The following is a 25,874-nucleotide window of genomic DNA, read 5'->3' as shown; positions in this document are numbered from 1 at the left end:
CCTCCTCCCACCCCTCTATATCTCACAGCGTGCTCCCACCCTCGATATCTCACAGCCTCCTCCCACCCTCGATATCTCACAGCCTCCTCCCACCCCTCAATATCTCACAGCCTCCTCCCACCCGCGATATCTCACAGCCTCCTCCCACCCTCGATATCTCACAGCCTCCTCCCACCCTCGATATCTCACAGCCTCCTCCCACCCCTCGATATCTCACAGCCTCCTCCCACCCTCGATATCTCACAGCCTCCTCCCACCCATCGATATCTCACAGCCTCCTCCCACCATTGAGATCTCACAGCCTCCTCCCACCCCTCGATATCTCACAGCCCCCTCCCACCCCTCGATATCTCACAGCCTCCTCCCACCCTCGATATCTCACAGCCTCCTCCCACCCTCGATATCTCACAGCCTCCTCCCACCCCTCGATATCTCACAGCCTCCTCCCACCCTCGATATCTCACAGCCTCCTCCCACCCCTCGATATCTCACAGCCTCCTCCCACCCTCGATATCTCACAGCCTCCTCCCACCCCTCGATATCTCACAGCCTCCTCCCACCCCTCGATATCTCACAGCCTCCTCCCACCCGTCGATATCTCACAGCCTCCTCCCACCCCTCGATATCTCACAGCCTCCTCCCACCCTCGATATCTCACAGCCTCCTCCCACCCCTCGATATCTCACAGCCTCCTCCCACCCCTCTATATCTCACAGCGTGCTCCCACCCTCGATATCTCACAGCCTTCTCCCACCCTCGATATCTCACAGCCTCCTCCCACCCCTCGATATCTCACAGCCTCCTCCCACCCTCGATATCTCACAGCCTCCTCCCACCCCTCTATATCTCACAGCGTGCTCCCACCCTCGATATCTCACAGCCTCCTCCCACCCTCGATATCTCACAGCCTCCTCCCACCCCTCAATATCTCACAGCCTCCTCCCACCCGCGATATCTCACAGCCTCCTTCCACCCTCGATATATCACAGCCTCCTCCCACCCTCGATATCTCACAGCCTCCTCCCACCCTCGATATCTCACAGCCTCCTCCCACCCTCGATATCTCACAGCCTCCTCCCACTCCTCGATATCTCACAGCCCCCTCCCACCCCTCGATATCTCACAGCCTCCTCCCACCCTCGATATCTAACAGCCTCCTCCCACCCCTCGATATCTCACAGCCTCCTCCCACCCTGGATATCTCACAGCCTCCTCCCACCCTGGATATGTCACAGCCTCCTCCCACCCTCGATATCTCACAGCCTCCTCCCACCCCTCGATATCTCACAGCCCCTCCCACCCCTCTATATCTCACAGCCTCCTCCCACCCCTCGATATCTCACAGCCTCCTCCCACCCCTCGATACCTCACAGCCCCCTCCCACCCCTCGATATCTCACAGCCTCCTCCCACCCTCGATATCTCACAGACCCCTCCCACCCCTCTATATCTCACAGCCTCCTCCCACCCCTGTATATCTCACAGCCTCCTCCCACCCCTGTATATCTCACAGCCTCCTCCCACCCTCGATATCTCACAGCCTCCTCCCACCCTCGATATCTCACAGCGTGCTCCCACCCCTCTATATCTCACAGCCTCCTCCCACCCCTCTATATCTCACAGCGTGCTCCCACCCCTCGATATCTCACAACCCCCTCCCACCCTCGATATCTCAGAGCGTCCTCCCACCCTCGATATCTCACAGCCTCCTCCCACCCCTCGATATCTCACAGCCCCCTCCCACCCCTCGATATCTCACAGCCTCCTCCCACCCTCGATATCTCACAGCCTCCTCCCACTCCTCGATATCTCACAGCCCCCTCCCACCCCTCGATATCTCACAGCCTCCTCCCACCCCTCGATATCTCACAGCCTCCTCCCACCCTCGATATCTCACAGCCTCCTCCCACCCTGGATATCTCACAGCCTCCTCCCACCCTCGATATCTCACAGCCTCCTCCCACCCCTCGATATCTCACAGCCCCTCCCACCCCTCTATATCTCACAGCCTCCTCCCACCCCTCGATATCTCACAGCCTCCTCCCACCCCTCGATACCTCATAGCCCCCCCCACCCCTCGATATCTCACAGCCTCCTCCCACCCTCTATATCTCACAGCCCCCTCCCACCCCTCGATATCTCACAACCTCCTCCCACCCTCGATATCTCACAGCCTCCTCCCACCCTCTATATCTCACAGCCTCCTCCCACCCCTCGATATCTCACAGCCTCCTCCCACCCTCGATATCTCACAGCCTCCTCCCACCCCTCGATATCTCACAGCCCCTCCCACCCCTCTATATCTCACAGCCTCCTCCCACCCCTCGATATCTCACAGCCTCCTCCCACCCCTCGATACCTCACAGCCCCCTCCCACCCCTCGATATCTCACAGCCTCCTCGCACCCTCTATATCTCACAGCCCCCTCCCACCCCTCGATATCTCACAACCTCCTCCCACCCTCGATATCTCACAGCCTCCTCCCACCCCTCCATATCTCACAGCCCCCTCCCACCCCTCGATATCTCACAGCCTCCTCCCACCCCTCTATATCTCACAGCGTGCTCCCACCCCTCAATATCTCACAACCTCCTCCCACCCCTCTATATCTCACAGCCTCCTCCCACCCCTCTATATCTCACAGCCTCCTCCCACCCTCGATATCTCACAGTCTCCTCCCACCCCTCGATATCTCACAACCTCCTCCCACCCTCTATATCTCACAGCGTGCTCCCACCCTCGATATCTCACAGCCTCCTCCCACCCTCTATATCTCACAGCGTGCTCCCACCCTCGATATCTCACAGCCTCCTCCCACCCTCTATATCTCACAGCGTGCTCCCACCCTCGATATCTCACAGCCTCCTCCCACCCTCTATATCTCACAGCGTGCTCCCACCCTCGATATCTCACAGCCTTCTCCCACCCCTCGATATCTCACAGCCTCCTCCCACCCCTCTATATCTCACAGCCCCCTCCCACCCCTCTATATCTCACAGCCTCCTCCCACCCTCTATATCTCACAGCGTGCTCCCACCCTCGATATCTCACAGCCTTCTCCCACCCCTCGATATCTCACAGCCTCCTCCCACCCCTCTATATCTCACAGCCCCCTCCCACCCCTCTATATCTCACAGCCGCCTCCCACCCTCTATATCTCACAACCTCCTCCCACCGCTCTATATCTCACAGCCTCCTCCCACCCTCTATATCTCACAGCGTGCTCCCACCCTCGATATCTCACAGCCTTCTCCCACCCCTCGATATCTCACAGCCTCCTCCCACCCCTCTATATCTCACAGCCCCCTCCCACCCCTCTATATCTCACAGCCTCCTCCCACCCCTCTATATCTCACAGCGTGCTCCCACCCTCGATATCTCACAGCCTTCTCCCACCCCTCGATATCTCACAGCCTCCTCCCACCCCTCTATATCTCACAGCCCCCTCCCACCCCTCGATATCTCACAGCCTCCTCCCACCCCTCGATATCTCACAGCCTCCTCCCACCCCTCGATATCTCACAACCTCCTCCCACCCCTCTATATCTCACAGCGTGCTCCCACCCCTCGATATCTCACAACCTCCTCCCACCCTCGATATCTCACAACCTCCTCCCACCCCTCTATAACTCACAGCCTCCTCCCACCCTCTATATCTCACAGCGTGCTCCCACCCCTCGATATCTCACAACCTCCTCCCACCCTCTATATCTCACAGCCCCCTCCCACCCCTCTATATCTCACAGCCTCCTCCCACCCTCGATATCTCACAGCCTCCTCCCACCCTCTATATCTCACAGCCTCCTCCCACCCCTCGATAGCTCACAGCCTCCTCCCACCCCTCGATATCTCACAACCTCCTCCCACCCTCTATATCTCACAGCGTGCTCCCACCCTCGATATCTCACAGCCTCCTCCCACCCCTCGATATCTCACAGCCCCCTCCCACCCCTCTATATCTCACAGCGTGCTCCCACCCCTCTATATCTCACAGCCTCCTCCCACCCCTCGATATCTCACAACCTCCTCCCACCCTCTATATCTCACAGCCTCCTCCCACCCTCGATATCTCACAGCCTCCTCCCACCCTCGATATCTCACAGCCCCCTCCCACCCCTCGATATCTCACAGCCTCCTCCCACCCGTCGATATCTCACAGCCTCCTCCCACCCCTCGATATCTCACAGCCTCCTCCCACCCTCGATATCTCACAGCCTCCTCCCACCCTCGATATCTCACAGCCTCCTCCCACCCCTCGATATCTCACAGCCTCCTCCCACCCCTCTATATCTCACAGCGTGCTCCCACCCTCGATATCTCACAGCCTTCTCCCACCCTCGATATCTCACAGCCTCCTCCCACCCCTCGATATCTCACAGCCTCCTCCCACCCGCGATATCTCACATCCTCCTCCCACCCTCGATATCTCACAGCCTCCTCCCACCCCTCGATATCTCACAGCCTCCTCCCACCCTCGATATCTCACAGCCTCCTCCCACCCTCGATATCTCACAGCCTCCTCCCACCCCTGTATATCTCACAGCCTCCTCCCACCCCTCGATATCTCACAGCCTCCTCCCACCCTCGATATCTCACAGCCTCCTCCCACCCTCGATATCTCACAGCCTCCTCCCACCCTTGATATCTCACAGCCTCCTCCCACCCTCGATATCTCACAGCCTCCTCCCACCCTCGATATCTCACAGCCTCCTCCCACCCCTCGATATCTCACAACCTCCTCCCACCCTCGATATCTCACAGCCTCCTCCCACCCCTCGATATCTCACAGCCTCCTCCCAGCCCTCGATATCTCACAGCCCCCTCCCACCCCTGTATATCTCACAGCCTCCTCCCACCCCTCTATATCTCACAACCTCCTCCCACCCTCTATATCTCACAGCCTCCTCCCACCCCTCTATATCTCACAGCGTGCTCCCACCCCTCTATATCTCACAGCGTGCTCCCACCCTCGATATCTCACAGCCTCCTCCCACCCTCGATATCTCACAGCCTCCTCCCACCCCTCGATATCTCACAGCCTCCTCCCACCCGCGATGTCTCACAGCCTCCTCCCACCCCTCGATATCTCACAGCCTCCTCCCACCCTCGATATCTCACAGCCTCCTCCCACCCCTCGATATCTCACAGCCCCCTCCCACCCCTCGATATCTCACAGCCTCCTCCCACCCTCGATATCTCACAGCCTCCTCCCACCCCTCGATACCTCACAGCCTTCTCCCACCCTCGATATCTCACAGCCTCCTCCCACCCTCGATATCTCACAGCCTCCTCCCACCCTCGATATCTCACAGCCTCCTCCCACCCTCGATATCTCACAGCCTCCTCCCACCCCTCTATATCTCACAGCGTGCTCCCACCCTCGATATCTCACAGCCTCCTCCCACCCTCGATATCTCACAGCCTCCTCCCACCCCTCAATATCTCACAGCCTCCTCCCACCCTCGATATCTCACAGCCTCCTCCCACCCTCGATATCTCACAGCCTCCTCCCACCCTCGATATCTCACAGCCTCCTCCCACTCCTCGATATCTCACAGCCCCCTCCCACCCCTCGATATCTCACAGCCTCCTCCCACCCTCGATATCTAACAGCCTCCTCCCACCCCTCGATATCTCACAGCCTCCTCCCACCCTCGATATCTCACAGCCTCCTCCCACCCTGGATATCTCACAGCCTCCTCCCACCCTCGATATCTCACAGCCTCCTCCCACCCCTCGATATCTCACAGCCCCTCCCACCCCTCTATATCTCACAGCCTCCTCCCACCCTCGATATCTCAGAGCCTCCTCCCACCCCTCGATACCTCACAGCCCCCTCCCACCCCTCGATATCTCACAGCCTCCTCCCACCCTCGATATCTCACAGACCCCTCCCACCCCTCTATATCTCACAGCCCCCTCCCACCCCTCTATATCTCACAGCCTCCTCCCACCCCTGTATATCTCACAGCCTCCTCCCACCCCTCGATATCTCACAGCCTCCTCCCACCCTCGATATCTCACAGCCTCCTCCCACCCCTGTATATCTCACAACCTCCTCCCACCCTCGATATCTCACAGCCTCCTCCCACCCTCGATATCTCACAGCGTGCTCCCACCCCTCTATATCTCACAGCCTCCTCCCACCCCTCGATATCTCACAGCCTCCTCCCACCCCTCGATATCTCACAACCTCCTCCCACCCTCGATATCTCACAGCCTCCTCCCACCCTCGATATCTCACAGCGTCCTCCCACCCTCGATATCTCACAGCCTCCTCCCACCCCTCGATATCTCACAGCCCCCTCCCACCCCTCGATATCTCACAGCCTCCTCCCACCCTCGATATCTCACAGCCTCCTCCCACTCCTCGATATCTCACAGCCCCCTCCCACCCCTCGATATCTCACAGCCTCCTCCCACCCTCGATATCTCACAGCCTCCTCCCACCCCTCGATATCTCACAGCCTCCTCCCACCCTCGATATCTCACAGCCTCCTCCCACCCTGGATATCTCACAGCCTCCTCCCACCCTCGATATCTCACAGCCTCCTCCCACCCCTCGATATCTCACAGCCCCTCCCACCCCTCTATATCTCACAGCCTCCTCCCACCCCTCGATATCTCACAGCCTCCTCCCACCCCTCGATACCTCACAGCCCCCCTCACCCCTCGATATCTCACAGCCTCCTCCCACCCTCTATATCTCACAGCCCCCTCCCACCCCTCGATATCTCACAACCTCCTCCCACCCTCGATATCTCACAGCCTCCTCCCACCCTCTATATCTCACAGCCTCCTCCCACCCCTCGATATCTCACAGCCTCCTCCCACCCTCGATATCTCACAGCCTCCTCCCACCCCTCGATATCTCACAGCCCCTCCCACCCCTCTATATCTCACAGCCTCCTCCCACCCCTCGATATCTCACAGCCTCCTCCCACCCCTCGATACCTCACAGCCCCCTCCCACCCCTCGATATCTCACAGCCTCCTCCCACCCTCTATATCTCACAGCCCCCTCCCACCCCTCGATATCTCACAACCTCCTCCCACCCTCGATATCTCACAGCCTCCTCCCACCCCTCTATATCTCACAGCCCCCTCCCACCCCTCGATATCCCACAGCCTCCTCCCACCCCTCTATATCTCACAGCGTGCTCCCACCCTCGATATCTCACAGCCTCCTCCCACCCCTCGATATCTCACAACCTCCTCCCACCCCTCTATATCTCACAGCCTCCTCCCACCCCTCTATATCTCACAGCCTCCTCCCACCCTCGATATCTCACAGCCTCCTCCCACCCCTCGATATCTCACAGCCTCCTCCCACCCTCGATATCTCACAGCCTCCTCCCACCCCTCGATATCTCACAACCTCCTCCCACCCCTCTATATCTCACAGCGTGCTCCCACCCCTCGATATCTCACAGCCTCCTCCCACCCTCTATATCTCACAGCGTGCTCCCACCCTCGATATCTCACAGCCTTCTCCCACCCCTCGATACCTCACAGCCTCCTCCCACCCCTCTATATCTCACAGCCCCCTCCCACCCCTCTATATCTCACAGCCTCCTCCCACCCTCTATATCTCACAGCCTCCTCCCACCCCTCGATATCTCACAGCCTCCTCCCACCCCTCGATATCTCACAACCTCCTCCCACCCCTCTATAACTCACAGCCTCCTCCCACCCTCTATATCTCACAGCGTGCTCCCACCCCTCGATATCTCACAACCTCCTCCCACCCTCTATATCTCACAGCCCCCTCCCACCCCTCTATATCTCACAGCCTCCTCCCACCCTCTATATCTCACAGCCTCCTCCCACCCCTCGATATCTCACAGCCTCCTCCCACCCCTCTATATCTCACAGCGTGCTCCCACCCTCGATATCTCACAGCCTTCTCCCACCCCTCGATATCTCACAGCCTCCTCCCACCCCTCTATATCTCACAGCCCCCTCCCACCCCTCTATATCTCACAGCCTCCTCCCACCCTCTATATCTCACAGCCTCCTCCCACCCCTCGATATCTCACAGCCTCCTCCCACCCCTCTATATCTCACAGCCTCCTCCCACCCCTCTATATCTCACCCCATCACCATATCCATCTAATCCTTTCCCCCTCGTGTGTTTATCGTGCTTCCCCTTAAATACATTCAACCATCGCAGGCTCTTCCAGCGTGTCTGGGTCTGTGTTTTGTCGAAAGACCGGACGAGACCTGGGCTCTTCACCCTTGAAAGGTGATTAGCAGAAGAACCAGAGGGGAGATGAGGAGAATTTCTTTTACGCAGCGAGTTGTTGTGATCTGGAACGCGCTGCCTGAAAGGGCGGTGGAAGCAGATTCAATAATAACTTTCCAAAGGGAATCGGACAGTAATATACGATAGTCACTAATAAATCCAATGGGGAATTCAGGAGAAACTTCTCTACCCAGAGAGTGGTGAGAATGTGGAACTCGCTGCCACAGGGAGTGGTTGAGGCAAATAGTACAGATACATTTATGGGGAAGCTGGATAAACACATGAGGGAGAAAGGAATAGAAGGATATGCTGATAGGGTGAGATGAAGAGGGATAGGAGGAGGCTCGTGTGGAGCATAAACACCGGCATAGACCTGTTGGGCCGAATGGCTTCTTTCTGTGCTGTACATTCTGTGTAATTCTATAAAGAATGAAAAGGAAAGTCTTGGATTTATATATAATAACAAACTTGAAAAGGAGACATTTTCAGGGCTGTGGGGAAAGAGCGGGAGAGTGGAACTAACTGGAGAGTGTGGTAAACCACTTTTATCGTTACACTATAGTTATCACTGTTGTATTGTTATCACCGTTATCACTGTTGTATCGCGATACGAGGTCGCCTCTTGTCGCGCTGTTATACCTGGGCTGACCACCTCCGACTCCGCCCATGGCTCCACCTACCTGCCCAGGTATAAAGGTAGTCGACTGGCTGGTATTCCTCCTTGTTGGACCCGATCACCCACGAGGGTGGGCTCTGTTATTTAGTCAATAAAAACCTTTAGTTACGTTCCTAACTCGTCGCTTTTTATTGGACGAATTGATAGGTATATCAATTTTATTGACTAAATTTTAAAGATGTCTACTACTGGCCAGCCAGAAGCCCTCCCAGAAGCACAGCCACACCAGCCGGCTTGGCTGCAAGCCCTCAAACCACCGTACCTGGATCTAAACCCACAGGCAGCAAACGCAGCCCTCAACTTCAAACACTGGCTGGACTGCTTCGAATCCTACCTGGAAGAATCCGGCGCCCCGCAGAGATCCAAACTAAGACTTCTGAACGCCCAAGCGAGCCCGAGAGTATACGCACTCATACAGGACACGACTACGTACGAGGCCGCTATCAACCTACTGAAACAGCAGTACCGCAGCCCGGTAAATTACATGTACACCAGGCACCTCCTAAGATCCCGCCCGCAACAGCCAGGAGAGTCTGTAGCTGAATTTTTACGGGCGCTAAGAGCACTCGGCAGGAACTGTGACTTTAAAGCGGTGACGGCTGTTGAAAATACGGAAGATAATATCCGCGATGCCTTTGTGAAAGGCCTACGGTCCGACTACTCACGGCAAAGACTGCTTGAAGCTAAAGACCTCGACCTGGACAAAGCTGAAGCCCTCGCTCTCTCCCTGGAGGTGGCCCATCAGGACCAGGAGGCGTTTTCCAGGTACTGCTCGCGACCCTGGGACTCGGGCCCGACCCCTACCGCAATACCCTTCGCAGCGCCGCCCCCGGGACCTACCTCAGCGTCGGCGTCCCGGACCCGACCGGGCCCGCCACCCCCGGTACCGGCTCCGACATCGGGCACCCGCGATCGGGCCGCCGGCTGCTTCTTTTGCGGCCAGGAGAAGCACCCGAGGTCGCGCTGCCCAGCCAGGAACTCTACCTGCACAACCTGCAGGAAGAAAGGCCATTTCTCTAAGGCCTGCAGGAGCGGATCTTCAGAGGCCAGCAGTGCCTCATGCGAACTGTGGGGGCGGCCATCTTCTTTCACGGCAACTGAGGCCAGTATCCCCACACGTGAGTCATGGGGGCGGCCATCTTTGATCAAGGCAACCGACCCCAATAGTGCCTCATGTGAGTTATGGGGGCAGCCATCTTCTCCGCCATTTTGTCCTACCTCGTGGGAGACGCCATTTTACCCACCACGCCCGACTGCCACCGGGCCCCCGGACCCGACGACCGCCTCGCCCGCAGACGACAACGACTCGCTTACCTACACGCTAGCCTCCGTCACTCTGGATCAAGCCCGCCCACACCACCTGTCCAAGTCGATGATGGACATCAAAGTAAACGGCCACGCCACGACCTGCCTGTTCGACAGCGGAAGCACGGAGAGCTTCATCCACCCAGACACGGTGAGCCACTACTCCCTCCCTGTCCTGCCAACGCGCAACCGAATCTCGATGGCATCGAGGTCCCACGCCACGGACATTAGCGGCTACTGTGCTGTGACCTTGTCGGTTAAGGGTACAGAGTATAAAAACTTTAAACTCCTCGTCCTCCCCCAGCTCTGCGCTGCCGTCCTACTAGGGCTGGACTTCCAATCCCACCTCCAAAGTGTAACCCTAGCATACGGTGGACCCCTCCCCCCACTCACAGTCGACAACCAGCGAAGGTTAAACCGCCCACCGCGTAACACCTGCAGCCTATCCACCCTCAAGGTGCCGCCACCTTCCCTGTTCGCTAACCTCACCCCCGACTGCAAACCCGTCGCTACCAAGAGCAGGCGGTACAGCGCTGGGGACAGAGCTTTCATTAGCTCTGAGGTGCAGCGTCTCCTGAAGGAGGGCATCATCGAGGGGAGCAACAGCCCCTGGCGTGCCCAGGTCGTGGTCGTTAAGACCGGCGATAAAAATCGCCTGGTCATCGACTACAGCCAGACCATAAACAGATACACCCAGCTGGACGCATACCCCCTTCCCCGCATATCTGACATGGTCAATCAGATTGCACAATACCGCGTATTCTCGACCATCGACCTTAAGTCGGCCTACCACCAACTCCCTATCCACCCCGAGGACCGCCAGTACACCGCCTTCGAGGCGAATGGGCGCCTATACCACTTCCTTAGGGTCCCCTTCGGTGTCACCAACGGGGTCTCGGTCTTCCAAAGGGAGATGGACCGGATGGTTGACCAGAACGGACTGCAGGCCACATTCCCCTACCTAGATAACGTCACCATCTGCGGCCGCGACCGGCAGGACCACGACGTGAATCTGGAGAAATTCCTCCGTACAGCCCAACGGCTGAACCTCACCTACAATAAGGAGAAATGTGTGTTTAACACCTCGCGCCTTGCCATCCTTGGCTGTGTAGTAGAGAACGGACTCATCGGCCCCGACCCCGAAAGAATGCGCCCCCTCATGGAGCTACCCCTCCCCCACTGCCCTAAGGCACTTAAGAGAACCCTGGGGCTCTTCGCCTACTATGCCCAATGGGTGCCCAATTATGCGGACAAAGCCAGACCCCTCATGAAGTCCACATCCTTCCCCCTTACGGAGGACGCGTGCGCAGCCTTCTCCCTCATTAAGGGAGACATTGCCAAGGCCACTATGCACGCAATGGATGAGTCCATCCCCTTCCAAGTCGAGAGCGATGCATCCGACTTCGCCCTAGCCGCCACCCTTAACCAGGAGGGGAGACCGGTGGCCTTCTTCTCAAGGACCCTACAGGGCCCTGAGATCCGACACTCGTCGGTCGAGAAGGAGGCCCAGGCGATTGTGGAGGCGGTACGACGCTGGAGGCACTACCTGGCAGGCAAACGATTTACCCTCCTTACCGACCAACGTTCGGTCGCTTTTATGTTTAATAACAAGCTGAGGGGCAAAATCAAGAATGACAAGATCTTGAGGTGGAGAATCGAGCTCTCCACCTACGATTATGATATCTTGTACCGGCCAGGTAAGCTGAACGAACCCCCCGATGCTCTGTCACGAATTACATGCGCCAGCGCGCAAAGTGATAGACTTCAGACCCTCCACAACGACCTCTGCCACCCCGGGGTCACCAGACTTTACCACTTCATTAAGGCCCGCAACCTGCCCTACTCCATCGAGGAGGTCAGGACCATAACCAGGAACTGCCAGACCTGCGCCGAGTGCAAACCGCACTTCTTTAGGCCGGACAGAGCAAGCCTGATCAAGGCCACCCGCCCCTTCGAGCGCCTGAGCATCGACTTTAAGGGGCCCCTCCCGTCCTCTGACCGTAATGTGTACTTCCTCAACATTGTTGATGAGTACTCCCGTTTCCCCTTTGCCTTCCCCTGCCCAGACATGACCAGTACCACGGTCATTAAATGCCTGAACGACCTCTTCGCCTTGTTCGGGTTCCCAAACTATATACATAGTGACCGGGGCTCCTCTTTCATGAGCGAGGAACTCCGTCAGTTCCTACTAGCGAGAGGTATTGCAGCAAGTAGGACCACCAGCTACAACCCCCAAGGGAACGGCCAGGTGGAAAGAGAGAACGCGACGGTATGGAAGGCCGTCCTCTTAGCCTTAAAGTCTAAGGGCCTCCCAACCTCCCGCTGGCAGGAAGTCCTCCCGACAGCGCTGCACTCCATCCGGTCACTACTTTGCACTGCCGTTAACGCCACCCCCCATGAACGAATGTTTGTTTTCCCCAGGAAGTCGACTACGGGAACCACTCTACCAACCTGGCTGACCTCTCCGGGGCCCGTCTTGCTGCGAAAGCACGTGAGGGCCCATAAAACAGACCCCCTGGTCGAAAGGGTGAACCTCCTGCACGCCAACCCCCAGTACGCCTACGTGGCTTACCCAGACGGGCGGGAGGACACTGTCTCCTTACGAGACCTCGCACCCTCGGGCACTCCGGAGACACCACCTTTACCCCCCCCCACCACCCCCCCAATTCCAGCCCAGGTAGACGGCATGCCGGAACCCCACGAGCCTTCGCCGACCACGCAGACACCAGCACTAACACCGGATAATGCAGCACCGCCGCTGCGACGATCGGAGAGGCTTACGAGGCCTCCGGACAGACTGACATACCAGAACTGGTAGTACACTTCACCCCGCCGGACTCAAATCTAAACAAGGGGTGAATGTGGTAAACCACTTTTATCGTTACACTATAGTTATCACTGTTGTATTGTTATCACCGTTATCACTGTTGTATCACGATACGAGGTCGCCTCTTGTCGCGCTGTTATACCTGGGCTGACCACCTCCGACTCCGCCCATGGCTCCACCTACCTGCCCAGGTATAAAGGTAGTCGACTGGCTGGTATTCCTCCTTGTTGGACCCGATCACCCACGAGGGTGGGCTCTGTTATTTAGTCAATAAAAACCTTTAGTTACGTTCCTAACTCGTCGCTTTTTATTGGACGAATTGATAGGTATATCAGAGAGCTCTTTCAAAGAACCGACACAGGCTCGATAGAAGATAGGAGCAGGAGTAGGCCATTCGGCCCCTCGAGCCCACTCCGCCATTTAATGAGATCATGGCTGATCATCCAAATTCAGTACCCTGTCCCTGCCTTCTCCCCATATCCCTTGATCCCTTTAGCCTCAAGAAATATATCTAACTCCTTCTTCAATATATTTAATGAATTGGCCTCAACTGCCCTGTGTGGTAGAGAATTCCACAGGTTCACCACTCTCTGGGTGAAGAAATTCCTCCTCATCTCAGTCCTAAATGGCTTACCCCTTATCCTTAGACTGTGACCCCTGGTTCTACACTCCCCTGCCATCGGGAACATCCTTCCTGCATCTAGTCTGTCCAGTCCTGTTAGAATTTTATAAGTTTCAATGAGATCCCCTCTCATTCTTCTAAACTCCAGCGAGTACAAGCCCAATCGACCCAATCTCTCCTCATACGTCATTCCTGCCATCCCAGGTATCAGCCTGGTGAATCTTCGCTGCACTCCCTCCATGGCAAGAACATCCTTCCTCAGATAAGGCGACCAAAACTGCACACAATACTCAAGGTGTGGTCTCACCAAGGCCCTGTACAACTGCAGCAAGACTTCATTGCTCCTGTACTCAAATTTCTCGCTATGGGCCGAATGGCCTCCTCCTGTGCTGGATGATCTTGTGAAAGGAAGCAGCTGAGAGTTGATCTTGAAGAGGGATATGGGACAGTAAATCTGGAACAATTTGGTACTAATCTGCAGCATCTAACCAGTTTGCCCCTCTTCCCCCGGACAGGATCACACGGACTGGGTGACGGATGTCGCAATCTCCTCGAACAACAAGTGGATTCTCTCCGCCTGTAAGGTAGTGACTTTATTTGTGATAAACTGTTTCACTCAGTGACACGCTTTGAACTCACAGGGATCAATATTAAAAACTGACTGTAAAAGCTTTTATAGATATGTGAAGAGAAAAAGATTGGTGAAGTCAAGCGTAGGTCCCTTGTAGTCAGAATCAGGGGGATTTATAATGGGGAACAAAGAAATGGCTGACCAATTAAATACATACTTTGGTTCTGTCTTCACAAAGGAGGACACAAATAATCTCCCAGAGATGCCGGGGAACATAGGGCCTAATGAGAGGGAGGAACTGAAAGAAATCAGTATTTGTAGGGAAATGGTGTTAGGGAAATTGATGGGATTGAAGGCCGATAAATCGCCAGGGCCTGATAATCTACATCCTAGGGTACTTAAGGAAGTGGCCCTAGAAATAGTAGATGCATTGCTGATCATCTTCCAAAATTCTATAGACTCTGGAACAGTACCCATGGATTGGAGGGTAGCTAATGTTACCCCACTGTTCAAAAAAGGTGGTAGAGAGAAAACGGGGTAAGCCTGACATCGGTAGTGGGGAAAATGCTAGAGTCCATTATAAAAGATGTAATAGCAGAGCACTTGGAAAACAGTGACAGGATCGGACAAAGTCAACATGGATTTACAAAAGGTAAATCGTGCTTGACTAATCTACTGGAATTTTTTGAGGATGTGATAAGGGAGAACCAGTGGATGTGGTGTATTTGGACTTTCAGAAGGCTTTCGATAAGGTCCCACATAAGAGATTAGCGTGTAAAGTTAAGGCACATGGGATTGGGGGCAAGGTATTGACTTGGATAGAGAACTGGTTGGCAGACAGAAAGCAAAGAGTTGGAATAAACGGGTCTTTTTCCGAGTGGCAGGCAGTGACTAGTGGGGTACTGCAGGGATCGGTCCTTGGACCCCAGCTATTCACAATATATATTAATGATCTAGACAAGGGAACTAGATGTAATATCTCCAAGTTTGCAGACGACACAAAGCTGGGTGGGCGTGTGTCCTGTGAGGAGGATGCAGAGAAACTCCAGGATGATTTGGACAGGTTGGGTGATTGGGCAGAAGCATGGCAGATGCAATATAACGTGGATAAATGTGAGGTTATCCACTTTGGTGGCAAAAAACAGGAAGGCAGATTATTATCTGAATGGCAATAGATTGGGAGAAGGGGAAGTGCAACAAGACCTGGGTGTCCTTGTGCACCAGTCGCTGAAGGTAAGCATGCAGGTGCAGCAGGCAGTTAAGAAGGCAAATGGTATGTTGGCCTTCGTAACGAGAGGGTTTGAGTACAGGAACAAGGATGTCTTGCTCCAGTTGTACAGGGCCTTGGTGAGACCACATCTTGAGTATTGTGTGCAGTTTTGGTCGCCTTATCTGAGGAAGGATGTTCTTGCCATGGAAGGAGTGCAGCAAAGATTCACCAGGCTGATAGCTGGGATGGCAGGAATGACGTATGAGGAGAGATTGGGTCGATTGGACTTGTACTCGCTGGAGTTTAGATGAATGAGAGGGGATCTCATTGAAACTTATAAAGTTCTGACAGGACTGGACAGACTAGATGCAGGAAGGATGTTCCCGATGGCGGGAGAGTCCAGAAACAGGGGTCACAGGCTAAGGATAAGGGGTAAGCCATTTAGGACAGAAATGAGGAGGAATTTCTTCACCCAGAGAGTGGTGAACCTGTGGAATTCTCTGCCACAGAAGGCAGTCGAGGCCAATTCATTAAATATATTAAAGAAGGAGTTGGATATATTTCTTAAGGCTAAAGGGATCAAGGGGTATGGGGAGAAAGCAGGGACCGGGTACTGAATTTGGATGATCAGCCATGATCGCATTGAATGGCGGAGCAGGCTCGAGGGGCCGAATGGCCTACTCCTGCTCCTATCTTCTATGTTTCTATGTTTAACCCCCCCACAATGGGCGGGGGAGGGTCGGGGGGGGTTAAAAATAAAAAATCGAGGAGCACGTCCTGGTTGTGAGCCGTGCCCGAGTCCAGCCTTGGAGAGGCGGCGGGAAACTTCATTCTGGTGCAGTCAGGAGCCTGATTTAAATACAATGCTGACCTGGTTTCCCAGGGCTTGGAAAACCCGGCAGCGAAATGGAGACGGAAGCAACACTTTTCCAGCACTTCTTGTGGGACAGGAGGAGCAGGAGAGATTCCCCCGTCCCCAAACAAACCTTCTGTCGATCACGGCCTCCACGCTGCCGAACCCCACCCCACGACCTCTGACCCCCACCCTCCCCGTGACCCTCGATCTCGCACTCCCTCCCTGCGACCCCCGGCTCCCCCACCCCGTGACCCCCAATCCCACCTCCCCACGACGCCCTCTCTCTCCACGACCCCCGAATCCATCACTCCCCGCGACCACCGACCCACCCTCCCTCCCCGTGACCCCCGATTTCCCCTCCTCCACGCGACCCCCGAGCCCCTCCCTCTCCACGATCGGCTGACCCCCATCCCTCCTCATGATCCCTGGCCCCCTCCCTCCCCCGACCCACTCCCACCCTGCGATCGGCCAAACCCCTGTGACCTCTGACCCCCCTCCCTCCCTGTGACCCCCGATCCCCCCTCCTCGTGACCCCCGATCCCCCCTCCTCCCCGTGACTTCCGATCCCACCCTCCCTCCCATGATCAGCTAACCCCTGCCCCTCCCGGTTGCTGGGGTCTCACCACCCCCTCCCCCCCGATTCTGCCCACTTACTTTATTTGTGGGTTATAGGTAAATTATTAGAAAAATCAGTGAGAATCGTGATTAAAAACCCTCGTCCTACCCACAGTGCAAATTCACACTATGTACAGTGGCCCGAATGTCGTGATTTCAGTCCAGTTTCGAATCCATAAAATCCCGAATCCCGAGCTACGCTTCCCAAGGGAACATTCCCCAACGGTCCATGGCTGCAGACTCCTGCCAGAGACTTTCCCACTGGTCAGCTGGTCAATCTGACCATCTGCCGGGCGGAAAACAGAATTAGAAAATGATAATGAGGTCCTGCCGTTAAATTCAGCCAGATCTCCGCGTCCCTGGGATTTAAGAACATAAGAAATAGGAGCAGGAGTTGGCCACACGGCCCCTCGAGCCTGCTCCGCCATTCAATAAGATCATGACTGATCTTCGACCTCAACTCCACTTTCCCGCCGGATCTCCATATCCCTTGATTCCCTTAATATCCAAAAATCTATCGATCTCTGAATATACTCAACGACTGAGCCTCCACAGCCCTCTGGGGCAGAGAATTCCAAACATTCACCACCCTCTGAGTGAAGAAATTCCTCCTCATCTCAGTCCTAAATGGCCGACCCCTTATTCTGAGACTGTGACCCCTGGTTCTAGACTCCCCAGCCAGGGGAAACATCCTCCCTGCATCTACCCTGTCAAGCCCTGTAAGAATTTTATACATTTTACACCTCTCATTCTTCTAAACTCTAGAGAATATAGGCCGAGTCTACTCAATCTGTCCTCATAGGACAATCCCCCCATCCCAGGAATCAGTCTGGTGAACCTTCGTTGCACTCCCTCTATGGCAAGTATATCCTTCCTTAGGTAAGGAGACCAAAACTGTCCACAATACTCCAGGTGTGGTCTCACAAAGCCTCTCCACCATCTACAAGGCACAAGTCAGGAGTGTGATGGAATACTCTCCACTTGCCTGGATGAGTGCAGCTCCAACAACACTCAAGAAGCTCGGCACCATCCAGGAACAAAGCAGCCCGCTTGATTGGCACCCCGTCCGCCACCTTAAGCATTCACTCCCTCCACCACCGGCGTACCGTGGCTGCAGTGTGTACCATCTACAAGATGCACTGCAGCAACTCGCCAAGGCTTCTTCGGCAGCACCTCGCAAACCCGCGACCTCTACCACCTAGAAGGACAAGGGCAGCAGGCGCATGGGAACACCACCACCTCCAAATTCCCCTCCAAGTCATACATCATCATGACTTGGAAATATATCGGCCGTTCCTTCATCGTTGCTGGGTCAAAATCCCGGAACTCTCTCCCTAACAGCACTGTGGGAGCACCTTCACCACACGGACTGCAGCGGTTCAAGAAAGCGCCTCACCACCACCTTCTCAAGGGCAACTAGGGATGGGCAATAAAAGCTGGCCTTGCCAGCGACACCCACATCCCATGAATGAATTTTTAAAAAATAGTCCAGTACCATAATGTTCGGCCACTATCCGATCGCTGATATCCAGAGGGGCGCCGTTGGACTCTCTCCATCACTGATCAGGTGTTGCTGGCTTTAATTTTCACAAAGTGAGCTCTATTACTAAAACCTTCAGTTGCAGTTTCTAAGTTGTTCTTTTTCATGTTTTCCTGTTTTTCCAGGATTCTACTGTGCGGTTATGGAATATTGAAAAACTGGAGCAGATTCCAGTCGTCAAAGCCCAGCGGAAGGGACATGGGGTGAAAATTGTCCAGGTTTGGGGTCCAATCCCTTCTCCCCATTTAGTTCAGGGGTCGATCCCTTCTCCCCATTTAGTTCAGGGGTCGATCCCTTCTCCCCGTTTAGTTCAGGGGTCGATCCCTTCTCCCCATTTAGTTCAGGGGTCGCTCCCTTCTCCCCATTTAGTTCAGGGGTCGATCCCTTCTCCCCATTTAGTTCAGGGGTCGATCCCTTCTCCCTGTATAGTTCAGGGGTCGCTCCCTTCTCCCCGTTTAGTTCAGGGGTCGCTCCCTTCTCCCTGTATAGTTCAGGGGTCGCTCCCTTCTCCCCATTTAGTTCAGGGGTCGATCCCTTCTCCCCATTTAGTTCAGGGGTCGCTCCCTTCTCCCTGTTTAGTTCAGGGGTCGATCCCTTCTCCCCATTTAGTTCAGGGGTCGATCCCTTCTCCCCATTTAGTTCAGGGGTCGCTCCCTTCTCCCTGTATAGTTCAGGGGTCGCTCCCTTCTCCCCATTTAGTTCAGGGGTCGATCCCTTCTCCCCATTTAGTTCAGGGGTCGCTCCCTTCTCCCTGTTTAGTTCAGGGGTCGATCCCTTCTCCCTGTATAGTTCAGGGGTCGATCCCTTCTCCCCGTTTAGTTCAGGGGTCGATCCCTTCTCCCCATTTAGTTCAGGGGTCGATCCCTTCTCCCCATTTAGTTCAGGGGTCGATCCCTTCTCCCTGTATAGTTCAGGGGTCGATCCCTTCTCCCCATTTAGTTCAGGGGTCGATCCCTTCTCCCTGTATAGTTCAGGGGTCGATCCCTTCTCCCCATTTAGTTCAGGGGTCGATCCCTTCTCCCCATTTAGTTCAGGGGTCGATCCCTTCTCCCTGTATAGTTCAGGGGTCGATCCCTTCTCCCCATTTAGTTCAGGGGTCGATCCCTTCTCCCCGTTTAGTTCAGGGGTCGATCCCTTCTCCCCATTTAGCTCAGGGGTCGATCCCTTCTCCCCATTTAGTTCAGGGGTCGCTCCCTTCTCCCCATTTAGTTCAGGGGTCGATCCCTTCTCCCCGTTTAGTTCAGGGGTCGATCCCTTCTCCCCATTTAGCTCAGGGGTCGATCCCTTCTCCCCATTTAGTTCAGGGGTCGATCCCTTCTCCCCGTTTAGTTCAGGGGTCGCTCCCTTCTCCCTGTATAGTTCAGGGGTCGATCCCTTCTCCCCGTTTAGTTCAGGGGTCGCTCCCTTCTCCCTGTGTAGTTCAGGGGTCGCTCCCTTCTCCCCGTTTAGTTCAGGGGTCGATCCCTTCTCCCCATTTAGTTCAGGGGTCGCTCCCTTCTCCCTGTATAGTTCAGGGGTCGATCCCTTCTCCCCGTTTAGTTCAGGGGTCGCTCCCTTCTCCCTGTGTAGTTCAGGGGTCGATCCCTTCTCCCCATTTAGTTCAGGGGTCGCTCCCTTCTCCCTGTATAGTTCAGGGGTCGATCCCTTCTCCCCGTTTAGTTCAGGGGTCGATCCCTTCTCCCTGTATAGTTCAGGGGTCGATCCCTTCTCCCCATTTAGTTCAGGGGTCGCTCCCTTCTCCCTGTATAGTTCAGGGGTCGATCCCTTCTCCCCATTTAGTTCAGGGGTCGATCCCTTCTCCCTGTATAGTTCAGGGGTCGCCCCCCTCACCCTGTTTAGTTCAGGGGTCGATCCCTTCTCCCTGTATAGTTCAGGGGTCGATCCCTTCTCCCTGTATAGTTCAGGGGTCGCCCCCCTCACCCTGTTTAGTTCAGGGGTCGATCCCTTCTCCCTGTATAGTTCAGGGGTCGATCCCTTCTCCCCATTTAGTTCAGGGGTCGCTCCCTTCTCCCTGTATAGTTCAGGGGTCGATCCCTTCTCCCCATTTAGTTCAGGGGTCGCTCCCTTCTCCCCGTTTAGTTCAGGGGTCGATCCCTTCTCCCCATTTAGTTCAGGGGTCGATCCCTTCTCCCTGTATAGTTCAGGGGTCGATCCCTTCTCCCCGTTTAGTTCAGGGGTCGCTCCTTTCTCCCCGTTTAGTTCAGGGGTCGCTCCCTTCTCCCCGTTTAGTTCAGGGGTCGCTCCTTTCTCCCCGTTTAGTTCAGGGGTCGATCCCTTCTCCCCGTTTAGTTCAGGGGTTCGCTCCCTTCTCCCCATTTAGTTCAGGGGTCGCTCCCTTCTCCCTGTTTAGTTCAGGGGTCGATCCCTTCTCCCCATTTAGTTCAGGGGTCGATCCCTTCTCCCCATTTAGTTCAGGGGTCGCTCCCTTCTCCCTGTATAGTTCAGGGGTCGCTCCCTTCTCCCCATTTAGTTCAGGGGTCGATCCCTTCTCCCCATTTAGTTCAGGGGTTGCTCCCTTCTCCCTGTTTAGTTCAGGGGTCGATCCCTTCTCCCTGTATAGTTCAGGGGTCGCTCCCTTCTCCCTGTGTAGTTCAGGGGTCGCTCCCTTCTCCCTGTGTAGTTCAGGGGTCGATCCCTTCTCCCCATTTAGTTCAGGGGTCGCTCCCTTCTCCCTGTATAGTTCAGGGGTCGCTCCCTTCTCCCCATTTAGTTCAGGGGTCGATCCCTTCTCCCCATTTAGTTCAGGGGTCGATCCCTTCTCCCTGTTTAGTTCAGGGGTCGATCCCTTCTCCCTGTATAGTTCAGGGGTCGATCCCTTCTCCCCGTTTAGTTCAGGGGTCGAGCCCTTCTCCCTGTATAGTTCAGGGGTCGATCCCTTCTCCCCGTTTAGTTCAGGGGTCGCCCCCCTCACCCTGTTTAGTTCAGGGGTCGCCCCCCTCACCCTGTTTAGTTCAGGGGTCGCCCCCCTCACCCTGTTTAGTTCAGGGGTTCGCTCCCTTCCTGTGCGAAGGGGGATTTATTATCAGACTGACAGTAATTTCACGGTAAATCTTCAGACTGCCTCGGTACATCAGTAGTAACGGTATCTGATTCTCGCAGGCTGGGGGCATTCCATATCCCATTGCCGATCCCTGCCGTCTCGGCTGTCGATGGTGGAGGAGCAGGGATCTAACACTGGCCTCAGTGCTCTGGACTAGGGAGCGGAAAACCCGCCTGAGTTCCTGCTGCTAATCGCAAGTCGAGAAGGCTGTTAAAAAACCAACTGAATCCTGGGCTTTATTAATCGAGGCAGAGAGTACAGAAGCAAGGGAGTGACGCTAAACCTGTATAAATCACTGGTTCGGCCTCAGCTGGAGTGTTGTGTCCAATTCTGGGCACCACACTTTAGGAAGGATGTCAAGGCCTTGGAGAGGGTGCGGAGGAGATTTACTAGAATGGTTCCAGGGATACAGGCCTTCAGTTATTCAAGAAAGGGGGGAGAGAGAAAGCCGGGAACTACAGGCCAGTTAGCCTGACATCAGTCCTCGGGAAAATGCTGGAATCCATTGTTAAGGAAGTGGGATCAGGGCACTGAGAAAATCATAACATGATTAGGCAGAGTCAGCATGGGTTTATGAAAGGGAAATTGTGTTTGACAAATTTATTAGAGTTTTTTGAGGATGTGACTAGCAGGGTAGATAAAGGAGAACCAGTGGATGTAGTATATTTGGAATTCCAAAAGGCATTCAATAAAAGGTTGTTATGCAAGATAAGGGCACATGGGGCTGAGGATAATATATTGGCATGGATAGAGGATTGGTTAACAAACATAAAACAGAGTAGGGATAAATGGGTAATTTTCCAGTTGGCAGGCTGTAACTAGTGGGGTGCCACAGGGATCAGTTCTGGGGAATCAGCTATTTACAATCTATATTATTGGATGAAGGGACCGAGTGTAATGTATCCAAGTTTGCGGACGTTATAAAGCTAGGTGAGAAAGTAAGCTGCGAGGACACAAAGAGGCTGCAAAGGGATATAGACAGGTTAAGTGAGTGGGCAGTAAGGTGGCAGATGGAGTATAATCTGGGGAAATGTGAGGTTATTCACTTTGGTAGGAAGAATAGAAAAACAGAATATTTTTTAAATGGTGAGAAGCTATTAAATGTTGGTGTTCAGAGAGATTTAGGTGTCCTCGTACAGGAAACGCAGAAAGTTAGCATGCAGGTACAGCAAGCAATTAGGATGGCAAATGGCTGTTGGCGTTTATTGCAAGGGGGTTGGAGTATAAGAGTGAGGAAGTCTTGCTCCAATTGTACAGGGCCTTGGTGAGACCACACCGGGAGTACTGTGCACAGTTTTTGGTCTCCTTATCTAAGGAAGGATATACTTGCCTTGGAGGCGGTGTAACGAAGGTTCACTAGATTGATCCCTGGGGTGAGAGGGCTGTCCTATGAGGAGAGATTGTGTAGAATGGGCCGATACTCTCTGGAGTTTAGAAGAATGAGAGATGATCTCACTGAAACATATAATATTCTGAAGGGGATTGACAGGGCAGATGCTGAGAGGTTGTTTCCCCTGGCTGGAGTGTCTAGAACTAGGGGGCATAGTCTCAGGATAAGGGGTGGGCCATTTAATACTGAGATGAGGAGAAATTTCTTCACTCAGAGGGTTGTGAATCTTTGGAATTCTCTGCCCCAGAGGGCTGTGGAGGCTCAGTCGTTGAGTATATTCAAGACAGAGAGCGATAGATTTTTGGACTCTAGGGGAATCGAGGGATATGGAGATCGGGCAGGAAAGTGGAGTTGAGGTCGAAGATCAGCCATGATCTTATTGAATGGCGGAGCAGGCTCGAGGGGCCGAATGGCCGACTCCTGCTCCTATTTCTTATGTTCTTATGTGAAAAGATGGCAGAAGCTGGGGTTGTTCTTCTTGGAGCAAAGAAGGTTAAGGGGAGATTTAATAGAGGTGTTCAAATTGATGAAGGGTTTTGACAGAGTAAATAAGTAGAAACTGTTTCCAGTGGCAGGAGGGTCGGTAACCAGAGGACACAGAGTGAAGGTGATTGGCAAAAGAACCAGGGGGGAGAGGAGGAGAATGTTTTTACAGCAAGTTGTTGTGATCTGGAACGCGCTGCCTGAAAGGGCGGTGGAAGCAGATTCAATAGAAACTTTCAAAAGGGAATTGGAGAAATATATTACAGTATATATGTGTGTGTGTGTAGTGTGCGTGTGTAGTGTGTGTGTGTAGTGTGGTGTGTGTGTAGTGTGTTTGTGTGTGTGTAGTGTGTGTGTGTGTAGTGTGTGTAGTGTGTGTGTAGTGAGTGTGTGTAGTTTGTGAGTGTGTGGTGTGTGTGTGTGTAGTGAGCGTGTGTGTTGTGTGTGTAGTGTGTGTGTGTGTAGTGTGTGTGTAGTGTGTGTGTGTTGTGTGTGGTGTGTGTGTAGTGTGTGTGTGTAGTGTGAGCGTGTGTGTTGTGTGTGTAGTGTGTGGTGTGTGTGTAGTGTGTGTGTGTGTGTGTGTGTGTGTGTGTGCGCGCCCGGTGCCCTAGCTGCTGATGATGTCTCTCCTCCTCTCCGCAGTGTACCCAGTGCGGGAAGCCATTCTCCAACTGCTACGAGGACGACTCGGAGCTGCTGACCATCTGCGTGTTCTGCCGTCTGTCGGCCCCACCGCGGAACTCTCTGCCCACTCTACCCACCCCATAGATTGAGGAGAGGCCACACAGCCCATTAGTCCTGCTCCATCTGCTGAGAGTCCATTCCACGATGGGATTCCTTCCCTCCCCTCCACCTGCCCCTACTTCAAGGGACACGCAGTTCCTCCAGTGAAAGAAAATGAAGTGGTGCTGTCAATCTCTCTCTGACCCTCAGTCCCTCTTTCCCAACAGATATCAATCCAGCTCCTTTCAAAGGTGTCAGTCAGCCCCAAATAAACTCCCTTGGGATGGAATCTCTGCTCTCCTTGGGGAACAGTTCGCTCTCTGATCTCTACCTTTGTACGAGGGTGTGGATTTTTGTTCTTGTGCTCTCCGATCCTGTGCTTCCTCCAACCGTACCCATACATTTCATTCCACTGTTGGGCTGGAACCTCGCCCCACCCTCAGTCCTCTCCAACATCTGGAGGCTTTCTCCATTACTCAGTCCCCCCAGTCCTGAAATGATCCTGGGCACGGGTTGCTGAATCCTTCCGACTGCGTCTACATCCCTTTCTGATGGAGGCTGAGCAAAACGGGCCCCTGCCCCTGGAAAAGAGAAACGTTCTGTAGTTAGAACTGATCTCAACCCAACCCATAAATGCCCCAATGCTGATGCACCTGCTGTTTATTTCTAGCATTCTCTGTTTGTATTTCATTTTAAATCAGTAATTTCTCTTGTAAGAAGTTAATATTTTTTAATTATGGGATTAATGAATTTTGACCCCATATTTGTGGATGCCTTTGATTTAACAAGATTGATCACTTATTGGGAATAAATCTTCGTTCTGCTATCAAAATGTAATCTGTCTCTCTCTCTGAAATAAAACAATTGACAAACTAACTGAGGTTGCAATCTCTCGCACTGTTTATACTCCCGAATCTCACCCCAACATTTCCAGGTCTGGAGGGCCCTGAGTTTAATCCGAGTCAGCATGCTGTACAGCCCCAGATTTTATCCAGCACTCGTGGATCAGGTCAGCTTCAGCCAAGTCACACCAACTCCAATTATCAGAACTATCAGCGCTGTTTAAACTAACGAGAGTCTCCCCTGACGGCGCAGCAGGTTAACACTGAACATTCCTGGCGCCTGACTTTGGAATAGGTCACAGCACAAGATAGACAAGGAGGAGGGAGGCCATTCGGCCCATCCCAGGAAGAAACCTACATCCCTCCAACAACATCCAGTCGTCTCCCAGTCAGAGTCCGAGGGAACAGGGCTAGGCTCCGACAACAATGGTGGGACGGACGGAGGGGGAGAGCAACAAGAGGCTAGAGTCAGGAGAGCGAAGGGTGCGGAAGGGAGAGCGAGGTCTGGGGGGGCTTGAAGATGAGGACAAGATTTTAAATTTAATGTGGCTGAAAGACAACAACTTGCATTTATACAGCGCCTCTAACGTAGGAAAACGCCACAAGTCACTGCAGAAATGTAAATCAGAACAATTGGACATCGGGCCACAGGAGATATTAGGACAGGTGACCTAAAGCTTGGTCAAAGAGGTGGGTTTTAAGGAGCGTCTTAAAGGAGGAAAGAGAGACGGAGAGGTTTAGGGAGGCAATTCCAGAGCTTTAGGGCCCAGGCAGCTGAAGGCACGGCCACCAATGGTGGAGCAATGGAAATCGGGAATGTGCCAGAGGCCAGAGTTGGAGGAGCGCAGAGATCTCGGAGGGTTGTGGGGTTGGAGAAGGTTACAGAGATAGGGAGGAGCGAGGTCATGGAGGGATTTGAAAACAAGGATGG

General features: G+C 54.2%; 1 protein-coding gene across 3 annotated transcripts in view; it reads left to right on the top strand.

Moving 5' to 3' along the window:
- Positions 1–24,977, top strand: part of LOC147116765 (WD repeat-containing protein 88-like) — a 73,053-nt gene extending 48,076 nt beyond the window's left edge. Inside the window, exons 7-9 of one of the 3 annotated variants that reach the window (XM_085991920.1) lie at positions 14,189–14,257; positions 18,591–18,683; positions 24,021–24,977. In XM_085991920.1, the coding sequence (XP_085848046.1) occupies positions 14,189–14,257; positions 18,591–18,683; positions 24,021–24,146 (288 nt within the window). In that variant the 3' untranslated portion in view covers positions 24,147–24,977. Of the gene's footprint in view, positions 1–9,066; positions 9,457–14,188; positions 14,258–18,590; positions 18,684–24,020 lie in introns of those variants that run through there. The other 2 variants (XM_085991921.1, XM_085991922.1) reach the window with 2 other exon arrangements.
- The last annotated feature ends 897 nt before the right edge of the window (positions 24,978–25,874 follow it).

This window comes from Somniosus microcephalus, chromosome 6 (assembly GCF_052327205.1).
Source record: "Somniosus microcephalus isolate GS21.2 chromosome 6, FLI_Smic_1.0, whole genome shotgun sequence".
Lineage (NCBI taxonomy): Eukaryota > Metazoa > Chordata > Chondrichthyes > Squaliformes > Somniosidae > Somniosus > Somniosus microcephalus.
The sequence above is the reverse complement of the archived record's forward strand: the minus strand, read 5'-3'. Positions and strand labels throughout refer to the sequence as shown.